Source organism: Lissotriton helveticus, chromosome 4_1 (genome assembly GCF_964261635.1).
Source record: "Lissotriton helveticus chromosome 4_1, aLisHel1.1, whole genome shotgun sequence".
Lineage (NCBI taxonomy): Eukaryota > Metazoa > Chordata > Amphibia > Caudata > Salamandridae > Lissotriton > Lissotriton helveticus.
In genome coordinates this window covers 1,592,055,757-1,592,080,325 of record NC_136063.1, presented here as the reverse complement: position 1 = coordinate 1,592,080,325, position 24,569 = coordinate 1,592,055,757, and the positions used below count along the sequence as shown (strand labels likewise).

Here is a 24,569-nt window from a genome sequence, read left to right as displayed (position 1 = left end):
TGGTATTGTGCAGTATGTATAAAGGTGACATCTATATCTAACTATATTTAGCAGTCCTCTGAGATCCATGTGGAGGGGCTGAAGTATATAAGTAATGATGATTGTGTTAATATTTAGGTATGCAACAGAAGTATTACTTTCACTCAAATAACCTGTGTAAATCAAATCAAGATATCAGTACGACCCTGTAAAGGTTAGTTGCTTCAGATAAACACAAGGACTAGTTAAGCTATAGGGCCAATCAGGGGGGCTCACTGAAAGTCTAAAGCCATTTATTGAGCCTTCTTGAATTGTATTCAGCATTTTCATTGTCTGGGCAGATTCATTGTTAGAATAACAGGAATTCACTATGGAATTTAGAGAGCTCAACTCAAACAGCACCTGCCATCTAAAGCCCCACCCCAAAGTGAAACAAAATCAAACATAAAGTAGAAAGAACATTATAACTGGGAAGGGTCAATTTTTGAGAAGGCAGTTCGAAGTTTGTCCAGTACACTTGAGCCTTCTTGCTTCTGTTGATGACAATGGAATTGAGAGGGCAAGGTGAGTATCTCACTGGTCAATGTGATGGTGCCAAGATGTGCTTGGAGATGGATCCACCACTCATGAGTTAAAACCAAGACATTACTTACTGCAACACTGGCAGAATTCTTTTTGTACATGACTCTCACTCTTTCTGCAAATAGCCAGACGCAAAGATACAGACAGACTCTCAGGCATACATGGTCGTCCATTGCTCTATGTGTTTTTAGTGTCTGGCTAAGACTGAGATAGATCACTTAAATCTGAAGTATGACTTCCTCTGAGGGACTGAGCTAGTCACAGGAAAGGCAGAAGATTCTCAAATAGGTTGATTAAGGCTAATATGTCTTTCTGGACATAGCCAACGTGAAAAACGCCAGTAAGAGCACCTCACTGAGGTCTCTCAACAAATGTCTAGCTCTAGTCACTATTTTGTTGCAAGCCAGAAAAGACTCAACGGCTGTTGAATATTGGCTTTTGGGTTTACTTGAGTGCAGGTAAGAGGTGACAAACTAATTTTAAATAACTATCGGCCACATGCATCAAGCTGTTTTGCATTCGCAAACGGTGCGAATCGCAAAATTCGGCCGTTTGCGAATGCAAAAAGCTTTTTTGGGGTGCATCTTTTTTAAAAAAAAGTCGCAATTTAAAAAATCGCAATTTTTTGCGATTTCTCAAATTGCGATAGCATTTAAGAAATCGCAAATTTTGCGATTCCTTAAATGCTATGCATGATTTTTTTAAATTTGCGAATTCGCAATTTATAAGGAAAAAATTACTATGAAGTAAACCTTCATGGTAATTTGCGAAAAGTTTCAAAAGTGCAAATAAATGCATTTTTGAAACTGATATTTTACACACACACCTGCCCTTGGGACATGTGTGTGAGTAAAATGTACTTACATGACATTTCAGGGGTGCAGGGGGGGGTCCTTTGGACACCCCCCCTGCACCCTTGAAATTGCATTCTCATTTTGCGATTCCTTAATTGCGAATTCGCAAAATGAGAATGCCTTCCCATTGATTCCTATGGGCCTCCAGGCCCATAGGAATCAATGTAATGCAATTCCTTAATTGTGATTTGCAATTAAGGAATCGCAAATAAAGAAAATTAAGGAATCGCAAAAATCTTTGCAATTTCTTGATGCATAGGATTTTGCAATTCCTAAATTGCGATTCCTTAATTTCCGCAATTTAGGAATCGCAAAATCCTACAATGATGCATGTACCTGTATGTTTTAATATTATCTTACCAAATAAGTGTAATATGTTTAATTTTGTTGCACGTTAAATATAATTTTCATAGTTCTTAAAGTTATCTGCTATGATGAAGGAAGAATGAATTATTATTTAATTAATAAAAGAGGTTATCTCTCATGCTGACCTACAGGCAAGGTATGTGTCCTGATGCTGATAGAGCACAGAAACAGAAACATGGCATCATTTAAAAGGAGCACGCTAATGCCAGCTCGCACCTTGAGTATTTTTAACTTTCCTCTTTCATCATGTTGACCGAAAGAACATGTTAATGCTGCTTGGTGCAGAGGTTTATATTACAGATAAGTGATAAATAGCCTGCTTTTAAATAGGGCTTTAACAGAGAACCCAGAATGTATGAGAAAACAACTAAAACTATTACAACGCATACCTTTACAATGCAGTCAATACAACGCAGCTTCCATTACAATGCATACCATTACAACGCAAGCCATTACTGCACATATTTCATTACAATGAAAATTACTATTCTAACACACTGGGTGCTTACCTCAGGGAAGGTGCTGATCAGTGAGGGATATGCGTTGTAATGGCATGCATTGTAATGGACCCTGCGTTGTATTCATCAAATTGTAAAGGCATTGCGTTGTAATGCCTGCATTGTAATGGATGTTTCCCGAGAAGCTACCAATGCATCACAAATAATTGGGCAGCTCTACCACCTTATTTACATGACAGACGTTCCACAGACCGGGAAACCTCTGGATCCACCTTCAGATTCTCCAAGCTATAGTGGCAAGTTCAGCAAAGATAGTTGCAGATCAGCCACCCAATTTAGTGTCATTACCAACTATGGACACAATGTTCAAAACAATTTTGTGGAAGCAAAGTCTGTGATTAGCAAAATCACGGGTTTTGCTATGGCAATAAATGTCATTCATTCCATGGGAGCAATATTTAAGAGCAAACTCTAGTCCTTTAAGGGACACAGAATGCTTTAATAAATGTTTTACTACCAATGAATGCAAACACAGATATGGATTTGGCCGTCCCCTGCTGGCCCCCTTCCCTGACTTTCCAGGAGGTCATAGAAGGTCTTCTGCATAATTTTAATTAGGCAGGAGATTTCGTGACCTCCTGTCAATCCAGATTTTGCAGGGCAAATGCTTAGTATATCAGTCACATTGTTAAATGAATCCCAAGTCCCTAACCAGCATGAGTGCAATTTGCATATGCTTGTTTCTGATGTGGACTCCAAGTTACGTGAGGTTAGCAATGTGAAAGACTGCGTTTGAATAGGTGTGTCACAAAAATGTGACACTGACAATGCACCCCCTCTTGGAGATAAATGTACATTGTCCCCTTCAGGTGGCAAAAATATCACATATGACACTATCCCCTAGATGCATCAAGAAACCATTTTGCGATTCCTTATTAGCGAAAAATAAGGATTCGCTAATAAGGAATATCAAAATGCTATGCATGAAGAAGTCGCTTAAGAAATAGCGATTTCTTAAAATTCCTTAATTGCGACTCTCAAATTCCGAGTCGCAATTAAGGAATACCTCCCCATTCATTCCTATGGGCCTAGAGGCACGTAGGAATGAATGAGAAGATAATCTCAATTTACGATTCTCAATTAGAGAATCGCAAATTGAGATTGCAATTTCAAGGGTGCCAGAGTGTCAAAAGGACACCCTGTTGCATCGCTGAAATCTGCATATGGGTACATTTTGCACACACACATGCCCTATGTGTAAAATGGAACTTTGAAAAAAGCACTTTAGTGCATTTTTCTAAGGTTTAGCAAATTACTATGAAGTTCAACTTCATGGTAATTTGCGCCCCCTATTAGCGAAATCGCAATTTTTTTTTAACTCTAATGGATTGCATTTAAGGAATCTCAATTTGAGATTCCTTAAATGCAATAGCAATTTAAGTAATCACAATTATGCGATTTCTTAAATGGTGATTTTTGCATTTGGGATGATGCATCCCAAATGCAAAAATACCGGTCGCAAAGGGGCAGATTCTGAGAATCTGCCCCTTTGCAAGCAGATTTTAGCTTGATGCATCTGGGCCTTTATCCTTTACTTTAAATGGGCCGGTACTCACTGGTACTAAGTACCATCACTTTTCAATTTTCTTGCTTTGAGTACCGAAACTTCTCCTTCGCCAAGGAGAGTACCGGCACCACAGGAGAACCACGGCAGACTCAGTGGCAATACCTGCCTATGCACACCACTCTAAAGACGTGCATCGGTGTTGCTCTAAGTTGAACCGCTGATGAACCAACATCAGCTCATTTACTTTATCAGGGCTTCCTGCGGATTTTGACAGGTTGCATCACACGGCGATTAACATTGCAGGGTCACTCTTTCCAGTTAATCCCAATGCAAGTGTGCGATGCAGGGCTGGCTGCCTGTCCTATGCAAAAGGGGACGTTAAATTCAAGTTGTGTAAATGTATTATATATATATATATATATATATATATATATATATATATATATATATATATATATATATATGGCGAAGCTTGTCACACAGAACAACAAAGTCCGAATACTTGTAACAAAGAGCCGACCCAAAGGTGCTGGTGAACGGTGTTTATTCCATAAGAGCCAGCGCTGCCGCCATGACGCGTTTCGCCTCCAAGGAGGCTTGATCACATGACAAACAGCGAGCATCGAGCTGGACTTTTAAAGTGACCGTGCATTACATTGTGTCATAGAAATGAAGGAAATACTTCATAACGTGATTGCTGCAAACATATACACCGGAATAGTGGATAAAGCCCTAGTGGGCTACCATGATTCAAGATAAAGCAATCTACATATTTACAACCAATTATATATATAAATTGATAAATACAAGCTAAAACATGTAGAAATCGCAAAACTTGATCAATAAGAAACACTAACATGTATATGCACACGATAAGTAAATTCATCTATGTACATTCTGAAGTGTTAAAACCCTAAATATTCCGATATGTATAAAAGAATATAGTATTTACAAATAGTGCAAATAATGAGAATCCGATAGCAGCAAATGGAGGACACAAAGAGAATATGCATTCAAAATTGGGCCCAAGTGGGCAAGTCACAATAGTAGTCATAGGCATATAAAGTGCATAATGTAAAGTGCAAAGTTTAACAAAGTGCAAAGTATTAGTCATTGGTGATTCCAAAGTTAAAATCAGAAATGGTTATATACTGAAGATAAAAAGGAGAAAAATTCATCATATGTACATCAGGAAGCAACTTTACAGGGAACAGTTCAATGGTTATTAAAATATCCGGAAAGGCATGGGCAGGCATATACGATGGTTCTAAAGGCAAGTGTAAAGGTCTTCCCTGTCATTGAGGCCATTCGGATTTTTGGTGTTTAATTCCAGAATATATCGAGTCTCAAGGAGACGGAGCTTGGCCTCACGGTCACCTCCTCTCCTCGAGGCCTCAACACAATCAATTAAAAAGAATAAAAGTAAATCAGGGACACCTAGATGTTTGTCCTGGAAATTCCTGGCAACCGGATAATTCTGGTCATGTCCAGAAATTGCCCGTATGTGTTGGAGAATCCGCTTGTGGGCGGGCAGCTTAGTGCTGCCCACATATTGTAGCCCACACGGGCAATCCAACACATAGACGATATATTCTGTTTTGCATGTGAGCCACTTGGAAATGGCGGTAGGATGCTCGGAAAAAGGACTTTTGAAATGTGTCCTATTGCTGCCAAAGCGGCAGGCCTTACATTGGGGGCAAGTCTTGAAACCCTTCCTCAATGCTGACCAGGTTGTAGACATCTTAGGTTCTAAAGTATTGTTAACTAGAGCCTTAGACATTGAGGGGGATCTTCTAAAAGTAAGAATCGGTTTAGTGTCCACCATGTGACCAATCACAGGGTCCCTGCGAACTAAATTCCAATTCTAATTGATAATTTTTGGAAGAGCCCCGTGTTGTCGGTTGAATGTTAAAATAGCTCTGGAAGAACAAGTTTGAGCATCCTTGGTCACATCATTATTCAGTTGAGCATTCCTCATTCTGGGTATTAATGCTTCCTGCCTGCTGACTGAGTTGGAACGTGTGATGGCCTTGGCCAAAGTTTCAGTGGAATAGCCTCTAGCCAGGAAGCGTAATCTGCATGCCTCCTGCGCAGCCGCGCATTCGGCATCTGTACTGCAGATTCTTCTTATTCGGAGCATTTCCCCAAAGGGAATGCTCCGAATTAAATGTGCTGGGTGTTGACTGTTGGAGTGCAAGATGGTATTTCCTGCACTCGGCTTCCTGTACAGTCTGGTGTTAAGACTAGTGCCCTCCACAAGTACCTCAACATCTAAGAAACAGATAGACTCAGTGCTAAAGTTCGCCGTGAAATTAAGATTAATGGTGTTTAAATTAATCAAATCAACAAACTTTCTGGCCTCTTCCTCACTGCCCCTCCAAATCAAGAAAACATCATCAATATAACGCAAATACAAAACAATATTGTAAGAAAAGAAATCATGGTGCTGACCGACTAGGACCTGTTCCTCCCATAGCCCAACGTGAAGACACGCGTAGCTAAGTGAGAAACAGGCCCCCATCGCCACACCTCTGACCTGGTGGTAAATTGCGCCATTGCAAATGAAGAAATTTTGTTCTAGGCATATTCTGGTCATGTCAACCAGCATTTTATTGTGTGCCGTAGGGAGAGGTAAGTCTTTATTCAGGTAATGGTCCAAAGCCCTGAGTCCATCCTCATGTCTGATTGAGGTATAAAGGGATGAAACATCCAAAGTCATGAGTACCATGTTGTCCTCCCAATATATATATTCCTGCTCCGAAGTACACAACGTACAAAGGAGCACCCGGACCTCAGCTGCACACATGGAGCCTTGAATGGTAAGCACGCCTCCAGCACAACGATATCCTTTGACTGTTCAAACTGCCCTGGATGCCTGACGCATTTCGAAGTGTCCCCACTTCTCTTCAGAGGCTTTGGCAGTTATGAAGGAGCGCTTGAGGCACCACGCCCCTTCTTGCTTGGATGCACGCCCTGGATGGGACTTATGGGACTTGTAGTGTCTCACATCGCGCTAATGTTCAGTTGGTAACTATTTCAAGCCCACAGATGGGCCTCGCTGTGTGGAATTCGTGCAGAATCCATACACTGCTGTCCCATGTTCTCGGCCCTTAGTCAAGACTGCATGGCCCCCGGTTCTTTCACTGAACATTAGCACGATGTGAGACACTACAAGTCCCATAAGTCCCATAAGTCCCATGCAGGGCGTGCATCCAAGTAAGAAGGGGTGTGGTGCCTCAAGCGCTCCTTCATAACTGCCAAAGCCTCCGAAGAGAAGTGGGGACACTTCGAAATGCGTCAGGCATCCAGGGCAGTTTGAACAGTCAAAGGATATCGTTGTGCTGGAGGAGTGCTTACCATTCAAGGCTCCTTGTGTGCAGCTGAGGTCTGGGTGCTCCTTTGTAGGTTGGGTACTTCGGAGCTGGAATATTTACGCGGCGACCCATGCCGCGAAAGGAGCACCACCCTGAAAGAATCGGGGGCCATGTGGTCTTGACTAGGGGACGAGAACATGGGACAGCAGCGTATGGATTCTGCACAAATTCCACACAGCGAGGCCCATCTGTGGGCTTGAAATAGTTACCAACTGAACATTAGCGCGATGTGAGACACTACAAGTCCCATACGTCCCATCCAGGGCATGCATCCAAGCAAGAAGGGGTGTGGTGCCTCAAGCGCGCCTTCATAACTGCCAAAGCATCTGAAGAGAAGTGGGTAAACTTCGAAACGCGTCAGGCATCCAGCGCAGTTTGAACAGTCAATGGATATCGTTGTGCTGGAGGCGTGCTTACCATTCAAGGCTCCTTCTGTGCAGCTGAGGTCCGGGTGCTCCTTTGTACGTTGGGTACTTCGGAGCTGGAATATTTACGCGGCAACCCATGCCGCGAAAGGAGCACTACCCTGAAAGAACCGGGGGCCATGCGGTCTTGACTATGGGCCGAAAACATGGGACAGCAGCGTTTGGATTCTGCACGAATTCCACACAGCGAGGCCCATCTGTGGGCTTGAAATAGTTACCAACTGAACAATAGCGCGATGTGAGACACTACAAGTCCCATAAGTCCCATCCAGGGCGTGCATCCAAGCAAGAAGGGGTGTGGTGCCTCAAGCGCTCCTTCATAACTGCCAAAGCCTCTGAAGAGAAGTGGGGACACTTCGAAACGTGTCAGGCATCCAGGGCAGTTTGAACAGTCAAAGGATATCGTTGTGCTGGAGGCGTGCTTACCATTCAAGGCTCCTTGTGTGCAGCTGAGGTCCGGGTGCTCCTTTGTACGTTGGGTACTTCAGGGCTGGAATATTTACGCGGCGACCCATGCCGCGAAAGGAGAACCACCCTGAAAGAACCGGGGGCCATGCGGTCTTGACTACGGGCCGAGAACATGGGACAGCAGCGTATGGATTCTGCACGAATTCCACACAGCGAGGCCCATCTGTGGGCTTGAAATAGTTACCAACTGAACATTAGCGCGATGTGAGACACTACAAGTCCCATAAGTCCCATCCAGGGCGTGCATCCAAGCAAGAAGGAGTGTGGTGCCTCAAGCGCTCCTTCATAACTGCCAAAGCCTCTGAAGAGAAGTGGGGACACTTCGAAACGCGTCAGGCATCCAGGGCAGTATGAACAGTCAAAGGATATCGTTGTGCTGGAGGCGTGCTTACCATTCAAGGCTCCTTGTGTGCAGCTGAGGTCCGGGTGCTCCTTTGTACATTGGGTATTTCGGAGCTGGAATATTTACGCGGCGACCCATGCCGCGAAAGGAGCACCACCCTGAAAGAACCGGGGGCCATGCGGTCTTGACTACGGGCCGAGAACATGGGACAGCAGCGTATGGATTCTGCACGAATTCCACACAGCGAGTCCCATCTGTGGGCTTGAAATAGTTACCAACTGAACATTAGCGCGATGTGAGACACTACAAGTCCCATAAGTCCCATCCAGGGCGTGCATCCAAGCAAGAAGGGGTGTGGTGACTCAAGCGCTCCTTCATAACTGCCAAAGCCTCTGAAGAGAAGTGGGGACACTTCGAAACGCGTCAGGCATCCAGGGCAGTTTGAACAGTCAAAGGATATCGTTGTGCTGGAGGCGTGCTTACCATTCAAGGCTCCTTGTGTGCAGCTGAGGTCCGGGTGCTCCTTTGTACGTTGGGTACTTCGGAGCTGGAATATATGTATATATATACATATATATATTAGATCTGAGTGGTTTACAGTGGAGTTTGGAAGGCAAGAGGCAGTGAGAAAAAGCACTTGAGTTCTGTGTGGAAACAATTTTCTAAGGACAAATAATTACACTGCATTCCCTCAGTGCCCATAAGAGATGGAGAGAAAGTGAAAGGGTGGAGAAACGGGTGAGAGAGGAGAAAGAAAGTGGGGGGAGTGAAGAGGAGAGCGAGCAAACAATATAGATATAACCGAAACTGACAAATTTCACAGTGATCAAACAATTCCTCTTGTGAGATATTTATTAAGCCCCACTTCCAGCGTATTTTTTTTATTATTTTCAGCTATTTTGAACTTTATACATGTGATGTACTTGCGTTCAAAGTAAGCCACACATGCTATAATTTGGTTCTGCTACAGCATTATCCATTTCCTCATGTGCCACTGGTTTGGTTGTGGTAGCACTAGTGTTTTAATTACTTTGTGCAGCTGGAATTATGCGGCTATCTGCACAGATTTGAAATTTTAAAAACATTGCTAAATAAATCCTTTTTGCGTGCCAAAATAATAATACAGATAGAAGAAATGTTTCTATATCACCATTCACTATTGTACACTAAAAAAGATTTAATCTTGTTAATAAATGCTTCCTCTTAGCCCGGGAGCCTAGCTCCACCCCCAGCTCCACTCTTAGTCCACAGCTCAATTTGGTGAGTACCAGCACTTATTTCTCCCATTAAAAGCACTGACTATATCAAAGTTGATAATGTCCACTCACAATAATATTGAATACACTACATCGCTTACTGGTATATTTACTATTCTTAACTCTACATGAACTTGTATGTATGTATGTATTTTAATGCTTGTTAAGCGCAACTGTCACCCCGAGGGTATCCTGGCGCTGAGATCAGTTCAGCCATCGGGTCTACGCTTATTCTGCTCTTGGGAAAAGATATGTTTTAAGGTCCCTTTTAAATGAAGTCAGATTTTGTCTGCTCCTCAGTGTCAAAGGTAGAGTGTTCCACATTGTGGCAGCCGTAAAACTGAAAGCACGGCCGCCCATTCTCACTCTATTTATCCTCGGGATTCTCACTAGGAACGCCGAGGCGGATCTCAGAGGTCTGGCAGCCTGGTACCACGAGAAAAGATTTTGCAGTGGTATTGGTCCTTGACCATGCAGAGCTCCAAAAATCAGGCATAAGGCCTTATAGGAGATCCTCTGCTGGAACGGTAGCCAATGTAAGACTGCCAAAGCTCCGGAGGAGGAGGCCGAGCGTGGAAGGGACAGAGCTAATTTAGCCGCCATATTTTGGATCCTTTGTAATTTAAGGATCAGGGTCTTTGGGGCTCCCAGAAGTAGTGCGTTACAGTAGTCTAGCCTACTGAGAATGGTACTACGCACTACTTCTGCTCTAGCTTCCCGAGGGAGAAGCGGCAATATCTTCCGTAGAGCACGGAGCAGACCCATACACGTCCCTACAGTCCTGTTCACCGAGACGTCCAGTTGTAAGTTTGATTCAAATATGACTCCCAAGTTGTGGGCCGAGTCTGCCGCCTCCACCGAGCCTGGTATAGAAATAGGCCAAAAGTCTTCCGGCAATGGGCGAGGGAGCCGGTCTAAAGAGCAGTGCAATATATCCGTCTTTGCACCATTGAATTGGAGTGAATTGGCTTGCAACCACTCTGCTGTGGCCGACATACACTGATGGAAAGTGTCCCTCGACACTGCCTCTGAACCCTCAAAAGAAAAAATCAATTGGGTATCATCGGCATAGTTGATGACTTGTATGCCGAAAGACTTTATTAGTTGTATCAAAGGCTGGAGGTACAAATTAAAAAGAATCGGACTTATCGCCGACCCCTGGGGGACACCCTGATTCACCTGACGTATGTCAGAACGAAAAGGTGGTAATGTTACTGCCTGTTGTCTATTGGCAAGGTAAGATGTTAACGAGGATAGCGCCGAGCCAGTTATTCCCGCATTACAAAGGCGGCCCAGTAGGACCTCATGGTTCACCGTGTCGAACGCGGCCGACATGTCAAGCAGCACTAAAAATGCTGACTTGCCCCTGTCGACACGCGTTCGCAGATCGTTCAACACGGTGACCAGAGCAGTCTCAGTACCGTGGCCCGGTCTGAAGCCAAATTGGACTGCGTCCAGACAGGAGTTGGTTTCCAGGAAGTTGGCCAAGGCTCTCGTAACCCACTTCTCTAAGATTTTTATCGCGAATGGCAAAAGCGAAATAGGCCTATAATTGGCTGGGCAGAGGGGGTCCAAGGTAGCCTTTTTTAGCAGAGGTGTTACAATTGCCAACTTCCAGCAGTCTGGTACAGATGCAGTAGCCAACGATTGGCAACAGATTAAATGTAGCAGGGGGAACAGCTGGCCATGGAAGGCCTTCCAGATCTTATGCGGCATGGGATCTAAAGGTGAGCCTGATGATACGCAGTTAGCCAGAGCACAGAACTCCTCCAATGAAGGAATAGGAAAGCTTGGCAACTGACAGGCCATCTCCTTGTTCTTACTTTCCTCAAATGCCGGGTGGCCAGGGGACACAGAGGGGTAGGACCCCGATGGCATATGCTGTGTGGACACTTCAAAACCCTTCAAAATGGTCCTAATTTTGTCATCAAAAGCTAGGGCTAAAGAGTCACAAAGCTCCTGCGACACAGGTGAAGAAGGTACAGCGCATGCGGGGTTGGATAAGCTTTTTACCAGTTTGAACAAGGTCTGCGATTTGTTAGATGCTTTTGCCAACGTCTCTTCCAGAAATTTGGCTTTGGCATTTCTTAACTGGAGCTTGTATTCCAATAAAATGCCTTTATAGGCAGCCCTGTCCTGCTCTGTATACCCTCTCCTCCATGTGCGTTCCGCCTGTTTACAGCGTAACTTCACCTGGCCGAGTTCCTCGGTGAACCAGCCATTAGTCCCTCTGGGTCTGTCCCTCAGTTTCCGTAAAGGTGCTACCTCGTCCAGAGATGTCAAGATTTGCTGACAGAGGGCATTGTAGCTCTCACCTACACTGTCCTTTATCGCAAAAGTTCCAGACAGTAACATAGGTTGCTTCGTCTCCTTTAACAGGCGGGTCCATGATCGATTAAATTTAATACTCCCCGAGCTATTTGGTTTTGATAGGGCCGGCTGAGCCATAGTGAAAAGGATCAATGAATGGTCGGTCCAACATTGGGTTAAAATTTCTTTCACTATGACTAATTCCTTGTCCGCAAAAACCAAGTCCAATATGTGCCCCTTCGTGTGAGTAGATGAGAGAACAAGTTGTTCAAGCTGAATGTTGTCACACGCTTGGCAGAGTTCTCGAAAGGCTAGATCTTGAGGGCCGGAGGGCCAAAGATTAAAATCGCCCAGAACTAAGAACTTGGAGTGGGAGTTTGAAAGGTCATATATCAAATCGACCAAAGATTGAAGGGCCGCTGTAGTTGACGAAGGTGGCCTATAGCATAGAAGGCCAGCTATCAGCGTGCCACCTTGGGCGATGATAGAGAAGCCCATAAGCTCAAATCCTTGAATTTCCCTTATCACAAGCGGCAAGAGGGAGATTGAGTCTTTAAAAATACATCCGACTCCCCCTCCTCTCGCAGAGCCACGAGGGATATGTCTAATGAGGTATCCTGGTGGACACGCCCAGTCGAGTTCTACCTCGCAGTCTGATGTGATCCAAGTCTCGGTCACAAACAGAATGTCCAGGTGGGAGGATTCTATTACCAGGGCAATTTCGGCATAATGCTTAACAAGGGAGCGTACGTTCAAAAGTCCGCAAGAGAGTACCTGGGGTTGTACTCCCCCTTATTCTCAGCAGGTAATGCCAGTAAGTCCGTCTGGAAGCCCGATAAGTGAGAGGTAACCCTATGCGGTGCGCCGGGCGCGTCCGGGACGCGAACGGGCGCAAACGGGCTTACCTCTGGCTGTGAACAAAGGCTTCAGGGAGCCTGAGGGGATTCCAATCCCCTCACCCTCCCATAAGACTTTTTTTTTTTGTTAGAACATTCTGCCCTCTAGTGACAGAATGTTCTAATAGCCTTATAGCCATTCGTAGCTGGGCTATACAGGCTATTAAAGTCCCTCTCACTTGTTAAAGGCCCTCTCCTTCGGCTCGGGCCTTTAACACTGAAGAGGGCCTTTAATAGCTGGTATAGCCCTCTATGGCGGGCTATAAGGCGATAGTGGTTTGGGCCTTTTTTCTTTGGCTTTATTTTTGTTTATATTGCTGCATCTCTGCCCCCCTCAATCACTTCTTAAAAGTAAGGGGCTTATTTAGAGTTTAGCATGCTGTACTCCATTCCACCAAGAAAGCGGAGAGATACACTCTAGTGCAATGGAAGATCCTGTGCTGAAGTTTCACTGTACAGGACACAAAGTGGCTTTTTCTGATAAACAAAACAAATGTTCCTAACATGCTAGGCGTTGTTTCCCCGCATATGGGGGGCATTTGTTTGTTTTCCTGTTTCGGACAGGAAGTCTTTCCACGGCAGTCCCAAAAAAAAAGTATCTCGGAATGTCGACCCTAAATAGGGTGGATGGTCTAAGGTTCTTTGACTGACAATCCAATGCCAGTCAGGCCATCGGTCAAAGGATTCCCCTGACATTTAACTGGAGTCTAAATAAAGCGGGTAAACTAGAAGTTTGTGGCGGAGTACCCTGCCCACCAAACTGTAAATAAACCCATAGGCCTTCAACATCAACCAACACTATTAAAAGGTGTTCCAGGAAGTTTTAATGCATTTTCTTTGCCTTTGTTGAGTTCTTATTCAAGTTGTTGTCAGAGTCTGACTTTGACCACATCCCCTCTTAGTGAGCACAAGTCACAGTGGGCAGGGGTCACCTTTTGAGATACATCTATTCAGTAATCCTCAAAATCAGATTTTCTCCACTTACCCCTGTAATTTCTTTGTGGAATTTAGATTCAATGCTGGAAATATTTTGGAAGGTGTTCACATAAAAGCCTATTCGTCTGAGAAATAAACAAAAAAAGGAAAAAAAAATTAGACTCTGCAAAAATGCAAACAAGACAAATATTTAGTAGCTGCTGTACTTTTGAGGGGCATTATAAGACAACAAGTGATTTCATCTCTAAAAAGCACACTTAGAACTTTTCTGTACAATAGGGTTCGAACTGCTGTCTGCCACTTACAGAAAATGTATTTGTATGAGTTTACAATGGAAGATTGCTGCTCCTTTGAAAAGCACAAGTGTCACTCAAGTATGAATGCAAACATAATTGCTCACTTCTATAAAGCAGATATCCAGGTAAAAAGTAATAGACAACTTCTAAACGTGCTCCCTCCCAATGTTTTGCTTTTTACTGAGGCATAGTTTAGAAATACTTAGGACAGCAAGACAAAGTTTTATGAATTGTGTTAGCAATGTCTGTTAACCTTGAGTGTGCAATGAACATGCAAGTATGTTGTAAAATAAGAGAAATTTAGTAATTCAGCCTCACTTTCCTACCTTTGAAATGCAAAACTGAATAATTCAAGTGTTCTTCAGTTGACCCTTAGTCTGCCGAAGGGAATGCAATCTGCCAGCACTCGGACAAACAATCAACCTATCCAGACAAGCAAGCGAGTGTGGTGGAGCATGCTAATTTAATATAGAGAGAGGATCCCAAACACCAATAAAGGTGGCCGATTCACAAACGGGAAGGAGTACTACAGAAGTACTCTTTTCTGTACTTTTACATGCCATTGTGAATCAGTAGCAAAAAGTCTAACTCCATAAGAGTGAAAGTGAATAGAGGACTCAGTTCTATGTGTAATAACTGTATATAAATATTCCCTGAATATTCACATTTTAAGGCGTAAAAGACCATGAAAAAGCAGTTGCGGTGTACTATTTCTTAAAATATTTTTTTTCTGAATATCCTCATTAGCCATTTTACTTTTTGCAAATCTAATTTGTTGTACACTGGAGGAAAGTGTATATCCTTTACATCTCTTACCATGGTACATGGCTCCAGCTGTTTTAAATCCTCACAATTGTTACAATTGCAATGAGGGGGGTTGATGGCAGTGATAACACAAACAATTACATTATTACAGCGGTCCTCAGGCACAGGTCTTGTCAATATACATGACCAAGCATTGTGGTGGGATAGGAGGGATGTGGGTTCTCATTGGCAGTCTCATGAAGACTTGTATGTTTATTGTGCAGGTACTGGTTTCATGGTGAATTGGGTGTATTCAGATCCTGGCATGCATTGCTTGTGTGTCAACTCCATCTGGCACAACCACTAGTGTGGAGTTTTCAGATCATGTCATTTCACCCGGTTCGTAGTGTCGCTAGCACGGAAACAGCTGCCAGGATGTAACAGCTACGGAGGCCTTTCATCAGTTTTGACCTGTACCGCTGTCCAGCAGTGATTCCCATCGATTGAGTCCCGCCTTGTCCACCCCCTAGTGTGCGCTTAATGGCCTCTCTCTTTCCCTAGTCCATTTCTGATTTTTCAGCCACTTTTCAGCATCTGGGGATCGCCATGCTTTCCATTCCATAGCTATGGCGTGTTTAGCCAATTCAAGCCCCAGGTTTATAAACCTGGCTGTGTGTTTGTGTTTGAACAGGAAGGCTAGGCGGCCCATCAGACTGGTCCTGACATCTTGAGTTATCCGTCTGACCGGGGGTTCCCTCAATGCTGTTGTGATTTGCAACCAGCAACACGTAATTGCACCACAGGCCCACAGCATGTGCATACATTCAGCATGAGGCGATTGGCAGTGTGGACAAGCATCTGGTAAACCGAGTTACATTTTTGTTACCTGTCTCGGTGTCAAGTACGTTTGGTGTAGGTAATTAAATTGGGCGTACTTGAAGCAAGGGTTTCTTGTCACACTTTTGGAGTATCTTAAAATCTTGTCCCAGTCATTGCCAGTAATCTGGCTGTTAAGTGGCTCTTCCTATTTTTGTTTGAGTGAGTCAAGGCTCTTGTATAGCGAAGCCGAAATTGACCCTTGAAGGATTGTGACAGCTCGCCCTTCGATCCTGTGTGAACGAAGAATGTGTGGTGTTACATCCTTTGGAGGTTCAACCTGACCCTCCCCCACGTGTCCTTGACTGCACCCAAAAGAGCATTATGTGTTAGGAAGTCCCAAGTGGCATAACGAAACTTGAGGGGACCCCCCTGCAAAGTACATGGAGGACCCCCCCGGAGCTAGTCAGGAGCTCTCTGGCCAGTGTCCTGCTGCTCGTGCACAGTGCTACAGGGTCCCCGCTCTGCTGGGGCTAATGTTATGCCACTGGAATTCCAGTACCCAGTTTGCAACTGTCCGCCAAGGTGTCATACGTGTGAAGGGTACAGTAGGAGAAAAGGTCTCCCGCAGTGCTCACCCCTGCATGGGTCCATGCTTGATGATTGAGGTGTCCTGTCAATGCTTTAAATTGCGGGGTGAGGCAGAGTGGTAGCCCCTGAGCATGTATCACGCTTAGTTGTGCCCATTTCACATACTGTTGACATCATCTCTTCGCCACCCACAACACCTGCACCTCAGCGTGCAGAGGACTGCTCCTTAGGATTCCTACATACAGGGAGATAGGCTCCGTCGCTTTTGTTATTTCTTCTAGCATACCGTCTCTCCTTGGTGCCAAACATCGCAGCGGCACCACCAACTAGTAGACCTCACAGTTTGGAGACCCGAGGAGAGGCCTCCACTGGCAGTTGACTGCTGTAGCTTGGTTAGCACCAGTCTGCACCTACTTGAGCCCAGATCAGCAGATGGAGCAGAGCACCCATGTCTCGGAAACATCTCACTGGTAGTAGGAGCAGTAGCGAAGTGAATTAATAAAGAAATCCGGGCAGTAGTAACATCTTGGCTATCACTATCCTGCCCATAGGTGACAACAGTAGTGCACATTAAAAGGTCATAGATTGTCGACCATTAGAGAGCACACAACCTAAGTTACTGTTACATAGCCTTGCTTTGTCCCTATAGACTTGTACCCCCAAATATAATAACGTTTCTGCTTCCCACAATAGCTAGCGCTATCTGCATGGTCTGGCTAGACGTCGACCCCAGTGGGAACAGGCAGAATTTATTACACTTTAATGTCAATCCAGACACCCAGCCAAAGTGAGTCAACAGAGGGATTACCCCAGGCAGTTATTGCTCCGGATTGTGAAGGTATATCAAAATGTCATCCACGTACATAGATACATATGAGTGTCACTGGGCAGTCATATGCCTCAATACGGGACCTTCTCACACTGTACGTGCGCCAGAGGCTCAATCACCATGACAAACAGAACGTGGGGGAACAGGGGACAACCCTGCCTGGTCCACCTCCATATTCGCCATGACCACAACATCACCTCATCCGTGAGAACTCTCACCTGGGGTTGCATGTACATAAGCCATATCCATCGTAGGATGTTAGGTCTGAATCCAAATCTTCGATGACTGTGAACAGATAAGGCCATCATACTGTATCGAATGCTTTTTCAATATCCGTTGAGAGAAGGATCGGAGTGCAATTACGTGAAACAATTTCCTGAACATTTTATGTGGTGTTTCAATCAGGTATAATGCTTAATAGGTCCATATGGACTAGCGTCTGCAGGTCTTGTTGTATACGCAGTGCTACTATTTTCCCATCGGAATTGATCAGCGACAATGGAAGGAATGACCACACATATTTGGTGTCTTGGTCTTGTTTGGGTAACTCCACTCTCAGGGCCTCCCTCAGAGACCCAAACTAACACACCTCTGTGAACATAGTGAGTAGTCTTGGGGCAAGTCGAGTCTGATATGCAGAGTAAAACTCAGCCAGAACACCTTCAGGTAAGGAGGCTTTCCCTGTCAGGAGCTGTTTGTTTGCTGGCACGTGTTCTTCCAGCATGATGGGGGCCTCAAGAGCCATCCTCTGAGTCTGGTAAAGTTTAAGGAGTCCAGGTCCTCTAGGTACCTTACCACCTCCATCCAGGCTGTTCTGCAGCATGAGTGAAAAGTAATTGGTAGTACTGGGCGAAGATATAATTTATTACGGCTTGCGTATATTTAAGCTCTCTGGTTTCATCCTGGATTATGTAAATAGGGGTTTAACTTGGTTGGCCTTGAGGAGCCAGGTCAGTAAGCATCTTGCCCTATCGCCTTCACTGAGCTGTTTCGCTGGGTATTCTGGGTAATGGGCCTTGCACAACCTGGTTAAGTGTGCATCGTATGGTTGCCTTGCGGCCACCAAGGTTTGTAGGTATATCAGGTCTGTGGTGGCATGTCTTTCAGCATTGTGCATCTCCTGTTCAAGGCCTTTCGCTCACACTAGAGATTATTTTTGATCCCGTAAGTGGTGTGTATGCAGTGTTCATGGACCACCACCTTGAACGCGTCCCATTTAATCCTGCCTGATTGCTTTGACTCTGCTTTACGCGTAAAGTATTATTCTATGTGGCTCCTGATCTCTGTTCAGAATGGGGTATCGCGGACCACTTCTACCAACAGGCACCACGTGGGGATCCTGGGGTGCACATGGGTCCATCCCAAAGTGATCGTCAAAGGGTTATGATCAGATGCCATTCATGCCAGTAGTCTTGTTCCGTGACAGCCTGCTCCTTTGTAGGTTTAGTCATTGTCATGTGATGGCCTGTACTGGTCTCCCGGTGTCTGCTTCTTCTGCGTAGTCTTGGCTGCGTCTCCTCTGCGATGTCCACGTCGATGGTTTAAAACTAGCACCAGTCCTCCTGGGAGGGTGAAGAAAAAGTGGGTCTTGTTGTTGCTATCAACTCACCGCTTGGGTGTGAAAATAAAGGCATACAGTGGTTCAAGTCGACGCAGTTCCCATTTAACTCACCGAAATTACCCACGCTGTCTTTGTATTTCCATCTTATAGTCAGGACATATTTAAACCATGCCTTCTCCTATTCACCGTGGGCCATGTTTCCTTGCACACCGTAGACCCGGTCCCTATCCCTTTAGTTTTGTAATAGCACAACCATCTCATGTGGCTGTTCTCCGGGGGAGTGCACTCCCAGGAACTGCGTGGGCCTGCTCAACAAACACCAGAGTCGTGGAGCAGCTGTCATATACCTCAGCTATCAGCCAGTTCACCAGATATTTTCAGGCTGGGGCATTGCGGTAGTCCTGAACTGCATATATGCCTTCAGCATCCTCAGCTCAGGCCTGCAGTTTCTTAATGTCTTGAAGCTGATCCTCAACCGTGTGTTTCAGAACTTTGATGATTGGGATGGTCTCTCATATTGTCAGGTCCTGTCCTTGCACCTACTTCTTCAGTTTCTTCTGGCATACTTTCATGTCAAGTATTGCTTGTAATATTTCTGTAAACTTGGAGGAGTGTGCATCTAATTTTGCTTCCAGAGACTGCTGAGATGATCTGTCTATGGTTGGTAGCTGAACAGCGTTAGTGTCTGGCATCTAGTCTAGGCCCAGTTTCCCCTGCTTGGGCTTCATGCTGATCATAGTTTAGCATGGTTCCTGCTTGCTGTGACACTCAGGAGGAGGGATGTTGTGGGAACTGCCGCTCAGTCTGGTTTTTGGCTTAGGGGTTCCCCGATGCTATCAGCTTTAGTGGTAAAGCTGTCTGTGGAGGACAGACCCCACAATTTGCTGGGCCCGAACTTGGTGGTGTGGCGGGCGATCACTCCTTGTCTCTCTCCAGACTCGCCCCTTGTGCTCGGTCACACAAGTAGCCTGAGGTTGCTCTTCCACCGCCGCTCGTGAACCCGTTCACCTTTGCTTCTTTAATAAGAAAAGAAAGGAGCCCTTCCTGGTGGTGTGGGCAGCGTTTAGACTTGCACCACTGGTCACAGGTGCCATGCGAGGGTCCTTATTTGGGGCCCAGCTCGTCTGCTCTACGGCGTGGCTTCCATCTTGGCTGGGTACCATGACTTTCGTGAAGGCTCCGGCGGTCGAGCTTTGGTCTGTCTCATGTGGCTAATGTCCAATGGCTGCTCTAGTCCTCATTGCACCCCATTGTGCAGAAACTTGTATGCAGCGCTGAGCAGATAACTGGTGGAGTTGCTCTTTATGCCCAGGAGCTCCTCCGCATTGCTGCCTAATCTATGGAGCCTTTAGCCACCGTCGGAGTACTATTTTATGTTCTCCGAATGTTTTTATGAATACGCCTCATTGGGCTCTGAAGTCCCTGACAAATACTACATACCTTTTTTCTGCATTATGATATAATGTAAACATCACTGAGGATTAAGGAGAAAATTATTGTTTTCTGATACACTGCATTCTTTGTTATTATAATTTATTTTTTGCTTTGTATTTGATTTTGTTGTAAGCATAGCAGCAATGTGGCAATAAATACAAGCAATATTGATACTGAAATCTGACTAAGGTATCAAACATTGCTGATATTTTATGCACAGTGTAATGTTCACACAGACTACACAATTTCAGGGCCCTTATCTAAGTATGAGGGTGACCACATACATGTGCCTAAATTATTATAAAAGTGCAAAGTAATGACCATTATGTCACAGGCTACACACAGTGGCATTATTGTATTACCAGCTTGCCTCTTTTGTAATAATGAATGCACTTGTGCTAAGCTGTAGCTGTGTAGTAACAGAGGGCATTTCCTTTTTTTTTTTTATTAAAAAATGTTATTGCAGGAAAAAGAAAACAACAATGGATTACGTACAAATTTCAGAAACAAAAGTATCCAAAAATAAATTTAACCGTCAAATACATACAGAGGGTAATAATGTACATTCCCAAAAATAGATAATTTTAATTGCTGCCGGTACATATAAATCAAATAGATCAAATAAAAGTACCCCAAATCATTTGCCTCGCTTTCAATGCCTTAGTACCCCTTAACTTAGCCAACGATAGTTCCATCGTGTGTATTTGATTAATAAGATTCCACCACTCCATAATATTGGGTGGTTCCTTCGAGATCCAAGTCCGTGCAATAACCAACCTGGCACAAGCAAAAGCAATAGAAATCAAGTCTTTATGTTTATGGTTAGTATCTTGTATATCTAACAATACTAAATGTGCAGAAAGTGTTGGACATATAATTTGTCTGCTGTTTAGAGCCGCGGTTAATCCTTTCCAGAATGCTGTAAGTTCCGGGCATTGATATAGCATGTGTTCGATACCGGCGGCTTCTAGATTGCATTTGGGACATTTAGTTCGCTCGCTAAAACCCTTTCCCGTGGTCCAGCTAGCAATTCTTTGTGGTGTATAATATATTTGAGTCACCGTTCTATATAATTGAAGCCTTAAGCTTGATGATTGGACCACCAGGTTTATTTGTCTAAGCGAGCCAGCAATCTGGCTAGGGTTGATGTTCACACCTAATCGGTTAGTCCATTTTGCCGCCATGTTTTCACAGTCTCCTTGCTTGTGGCTACTTAAGTAGGCATAGCTCTTACTAATAAGTGATTTAGTATGTTTCGAGTGGAGGTATTTTAGGGTATCTGAATTTTCTATTTTTCCAATTTTCATTTTATTAACAAAAAAAATCTTTCATCTGAATGTATTTAAAATACATAGTATCTCTAATTTTGTAAATTAATTTTAGTGCATTGAAGCTCAAAAAACCATCCGAACCAAATAAATCACCTAGAGTACTTATACCATGCTCCAGCCAAAAAGCTGCCGCGCCATCGGAAAACAAGCCTGGTAGCCCTGGATTCCCCCAAATCTGTAACTCCGCATTAAAGAAAGGAATCTTACCAAAAATCGTTATTTGATCCCAGATTCTTTTAATGTGTCTCGCGGTCTTAAACTTGACTCTCTTAAAGTAGTTGGGGTCATGCACGCGGTACAAAAACTGGTTACTATCTGATCCCAGCATAAATTGGTGAAAAAATAAGGAAGAGTCGTTGGTTATTAGGCTAAGTATGCGTTAAAAGAAAGTTGCAAAAAAATATATTTTAAAATCCGGGACATTTAAACCCCCTTTTTCAATTGGGAGTTTCAAACAAGCCATTGATCTACGAGCCTTTTTATAGCTCCAAATATAACTGCTACATATACTCTCTATTTTTTTAATATATAGGTTGCTAAGTTGTAGGGGGATAGATCTAAATAGGTAGAGCAATTTTGGTACGATCTTCATCTTTATTAAATTTATTCGTCCTACCAGGCTCAAAGGTATCTTATGCCAATTTTTTAAAGATGCAGTTATTTCCTTAAGTAAGGGGTCATAGTTCAATGCGACAATTTTCTCTGTTTCTGCTGCAAGCTTAACTCCCAAATAGGTAGCATGGGTACAGAGTCCTATTATCGGTTGAGCAGGTTTGTAGTTGGCAATTACTTGAGTTTTGTTAACGTTTAGTTTGTACCCGGATATCTCTCCAAATTTACTAGCTTCTTTGATTATCTCTGGGAGTGCCAAAACTAAATCTATTGTAAATATCGCTATATCGTCAGCAAAGGCGGTTATTTTCAAACTCTTGCCACCATGATGTATTGGTATTATATTATCTTGAACAGACAATGCGTTTAAAAATGGCTCCAAGGCTAGAGCAAAAAGCAGGGGTGATAAAGGACACCCCTGCCTTGTCCCCCTTTTAACTGCGAAGTTGGCATTTCCAATGTAAAGAGAGAATTCCTTTTAACCCACAAGCATGTTTGCCACACTATATGTTCTTGCACATATAAAGTAGAAAAGGAATATAGGCGAACAAGAAGAGTGTACATTTAGCAACAATCCCAGATCTGTATTAGGAAGATGTATTATTGATCTCACCACGACTCTCACAGGACCTACCAAAATGGAGAGAATGATGCACTACATCACTTGATGGTTTCTGGCAAAGTCAGAAGTCACAGGAATCAGAGCAAGGCTGTTTGGTCAGGACAGTAAAACGTGGAGCTGTACAAGACATCCTCCAAACTTGGCTTTTTTACAAGGGTCCTCGGAGCAATTACATGGATGAGTGAAGTCAAAGAGGGAGGCTACAGTCAAGGACTGCCCATAACTTTGCGGGCAACTTCAGGGCATCAAAAAGAGCAAGAGCCACAGGCATGATCTGGGAGAGTAAGACTAGGTTACTGTTTTGTTAGAGTACACTGAGCATGTTTGGTGCACACATGCACATATGTTAACTGTGTGCTTGTGTACTCTAGGGAATAATTTACTTAACACAGAGGCTCCATATTTATGATTAATGTTGTGCAAACAGACTCTTGGTCTTCAATAGCCTCCAGGAACCATATGTATGGTCTCCTCAGATTGAGACTCTGTGATGACAGCACAGACTACCACAGATCTGCAGCAGAACTCCTCTCTCCTCACTGACCCACCATCAGAGCTGGAGACTCTTTTTGTTTCCACTGGCACACCTACTACTCGGTCTGACACCTCAGCTTGATCCTTCATGCAGGGATATTTAGTTGATTTAGAGATGTGCTAAGCAGCTGCTGGCACTGCTAAAACAATAAGAGCAACAGGGTTTCACATGAAGCATCACTACATACATATTTAGCTTAATTCTCAATAAGTGCTTCCAACAATAATACTGTTCCAGCTTAATAGGATGCTAGTAATAATTGTAGATCAATCTTGTATTTGGTAGATCTGACCTGGGATCCAGTGAGGTCTGCACTGAGTCAAAGACATGTCTTAGAAAGATGGAAAATTGTGTGCTGGAAAGTAAAGGTATTTGTATCTGCTGTGGAATCTGTCTATCTGGCTAGGATTTCTGGATCTGTAGATCCCATAAGTTTCGAAAAATATATATTTTGACTGGGTAAAAAATATTTCGTAGTCAATATTTGAATGTGGAATCACACATCACGTTCGTTCACCCTATGTAGAGGGACCAGGCAAGGCTGTCCCCTGTCCCCGTTACTGTTTGCGTTAACTTTAGAACCGCTAGCCCACTGGATACGTCTAGATGCCTCCATACCAGGATTAAGGTAGAGCAAGGACACAGAGGACAAAATCTCTCTATATGCCGATGACATCCTTATTTATTTGGCTACCCCTCGAGCCTCCATAAACAGCTTGCTCAATGTCATTACTAATTTCGGTAAGTATGCCGGATATTCCATTAACTGGCCCAAATCGGTTTTATATGTACTACATGGTACCACAACCCGCCTGCCACGTGGCTACTCCATTAAACTGTCCTCGGAGGGATTTAAATACCTCAGCATTTTTATTACACCAGATCCTAAATTATTCTATGAACACAATCTCTTGGGCCCTCTAAAGAGATTACAAGAAGATGTTACGCACTGAAGATCATTTCCCTTGTCCCTCCTTGGCAGAGCGGCCTTATTTAAGATGCTAACGCTTCCTAGATTCTTATATGTACCCAAAATTGCCCCTTCCAAATTGCAGGCTCTTATTTTAATACCCTGGAAGGGGAACTCCGTCTCTTGCTCTGGGACAGGAAGGCGCCCCGTATTGCTCTCCAAAAGATCACAAAGGGGTGGTAGGATGGGGGAATCGCTTTTCCAGACTTACGTCTTTACTATTGGGCCTCACAGCTAGTGGCCATAAACCAATGGATCCATGGATCCCCTACCAACCCGGCCTTCCACCTTGAGCACTACCAGACGGGCCGTGAGGGGTATTTGGGCGTACCTTACAGTAAGACCCGGAAAAACCGCTATCTGGGGCCGATGGCACAGTCAGTAGTCATATGGCACAGAGCTAATAAACGTTTG

At 44.1% G+C, this 24,569-nt stretch overlaps 1 protein-coding gene across 4 annotated transcripts in view; it reads right to left on the bottom strand.

Moving 5' to 3' along the window:
• AMPH (amphiphysin) overlaps positions 1-24,569 on the bottom strand; it is a 959,953-nt gene that overhangs the window by 265,517 nt on the left and 669,867 nt on the right. For all 4 annotated transcript variants that reach the window (XM_078688208.1, XM_078688209.1, XM_078688210.1 and 1 more), the window contains exon 8: positions 13,864-13,939. In XM_078688208.1, coding sequence (XP_078544334.1) covers positions 13,864-13,939 — 76 coding nt within the window. The remainder of the gene's footprint in view (positions 1-13,863; positions 13,940-24,569) is intronic.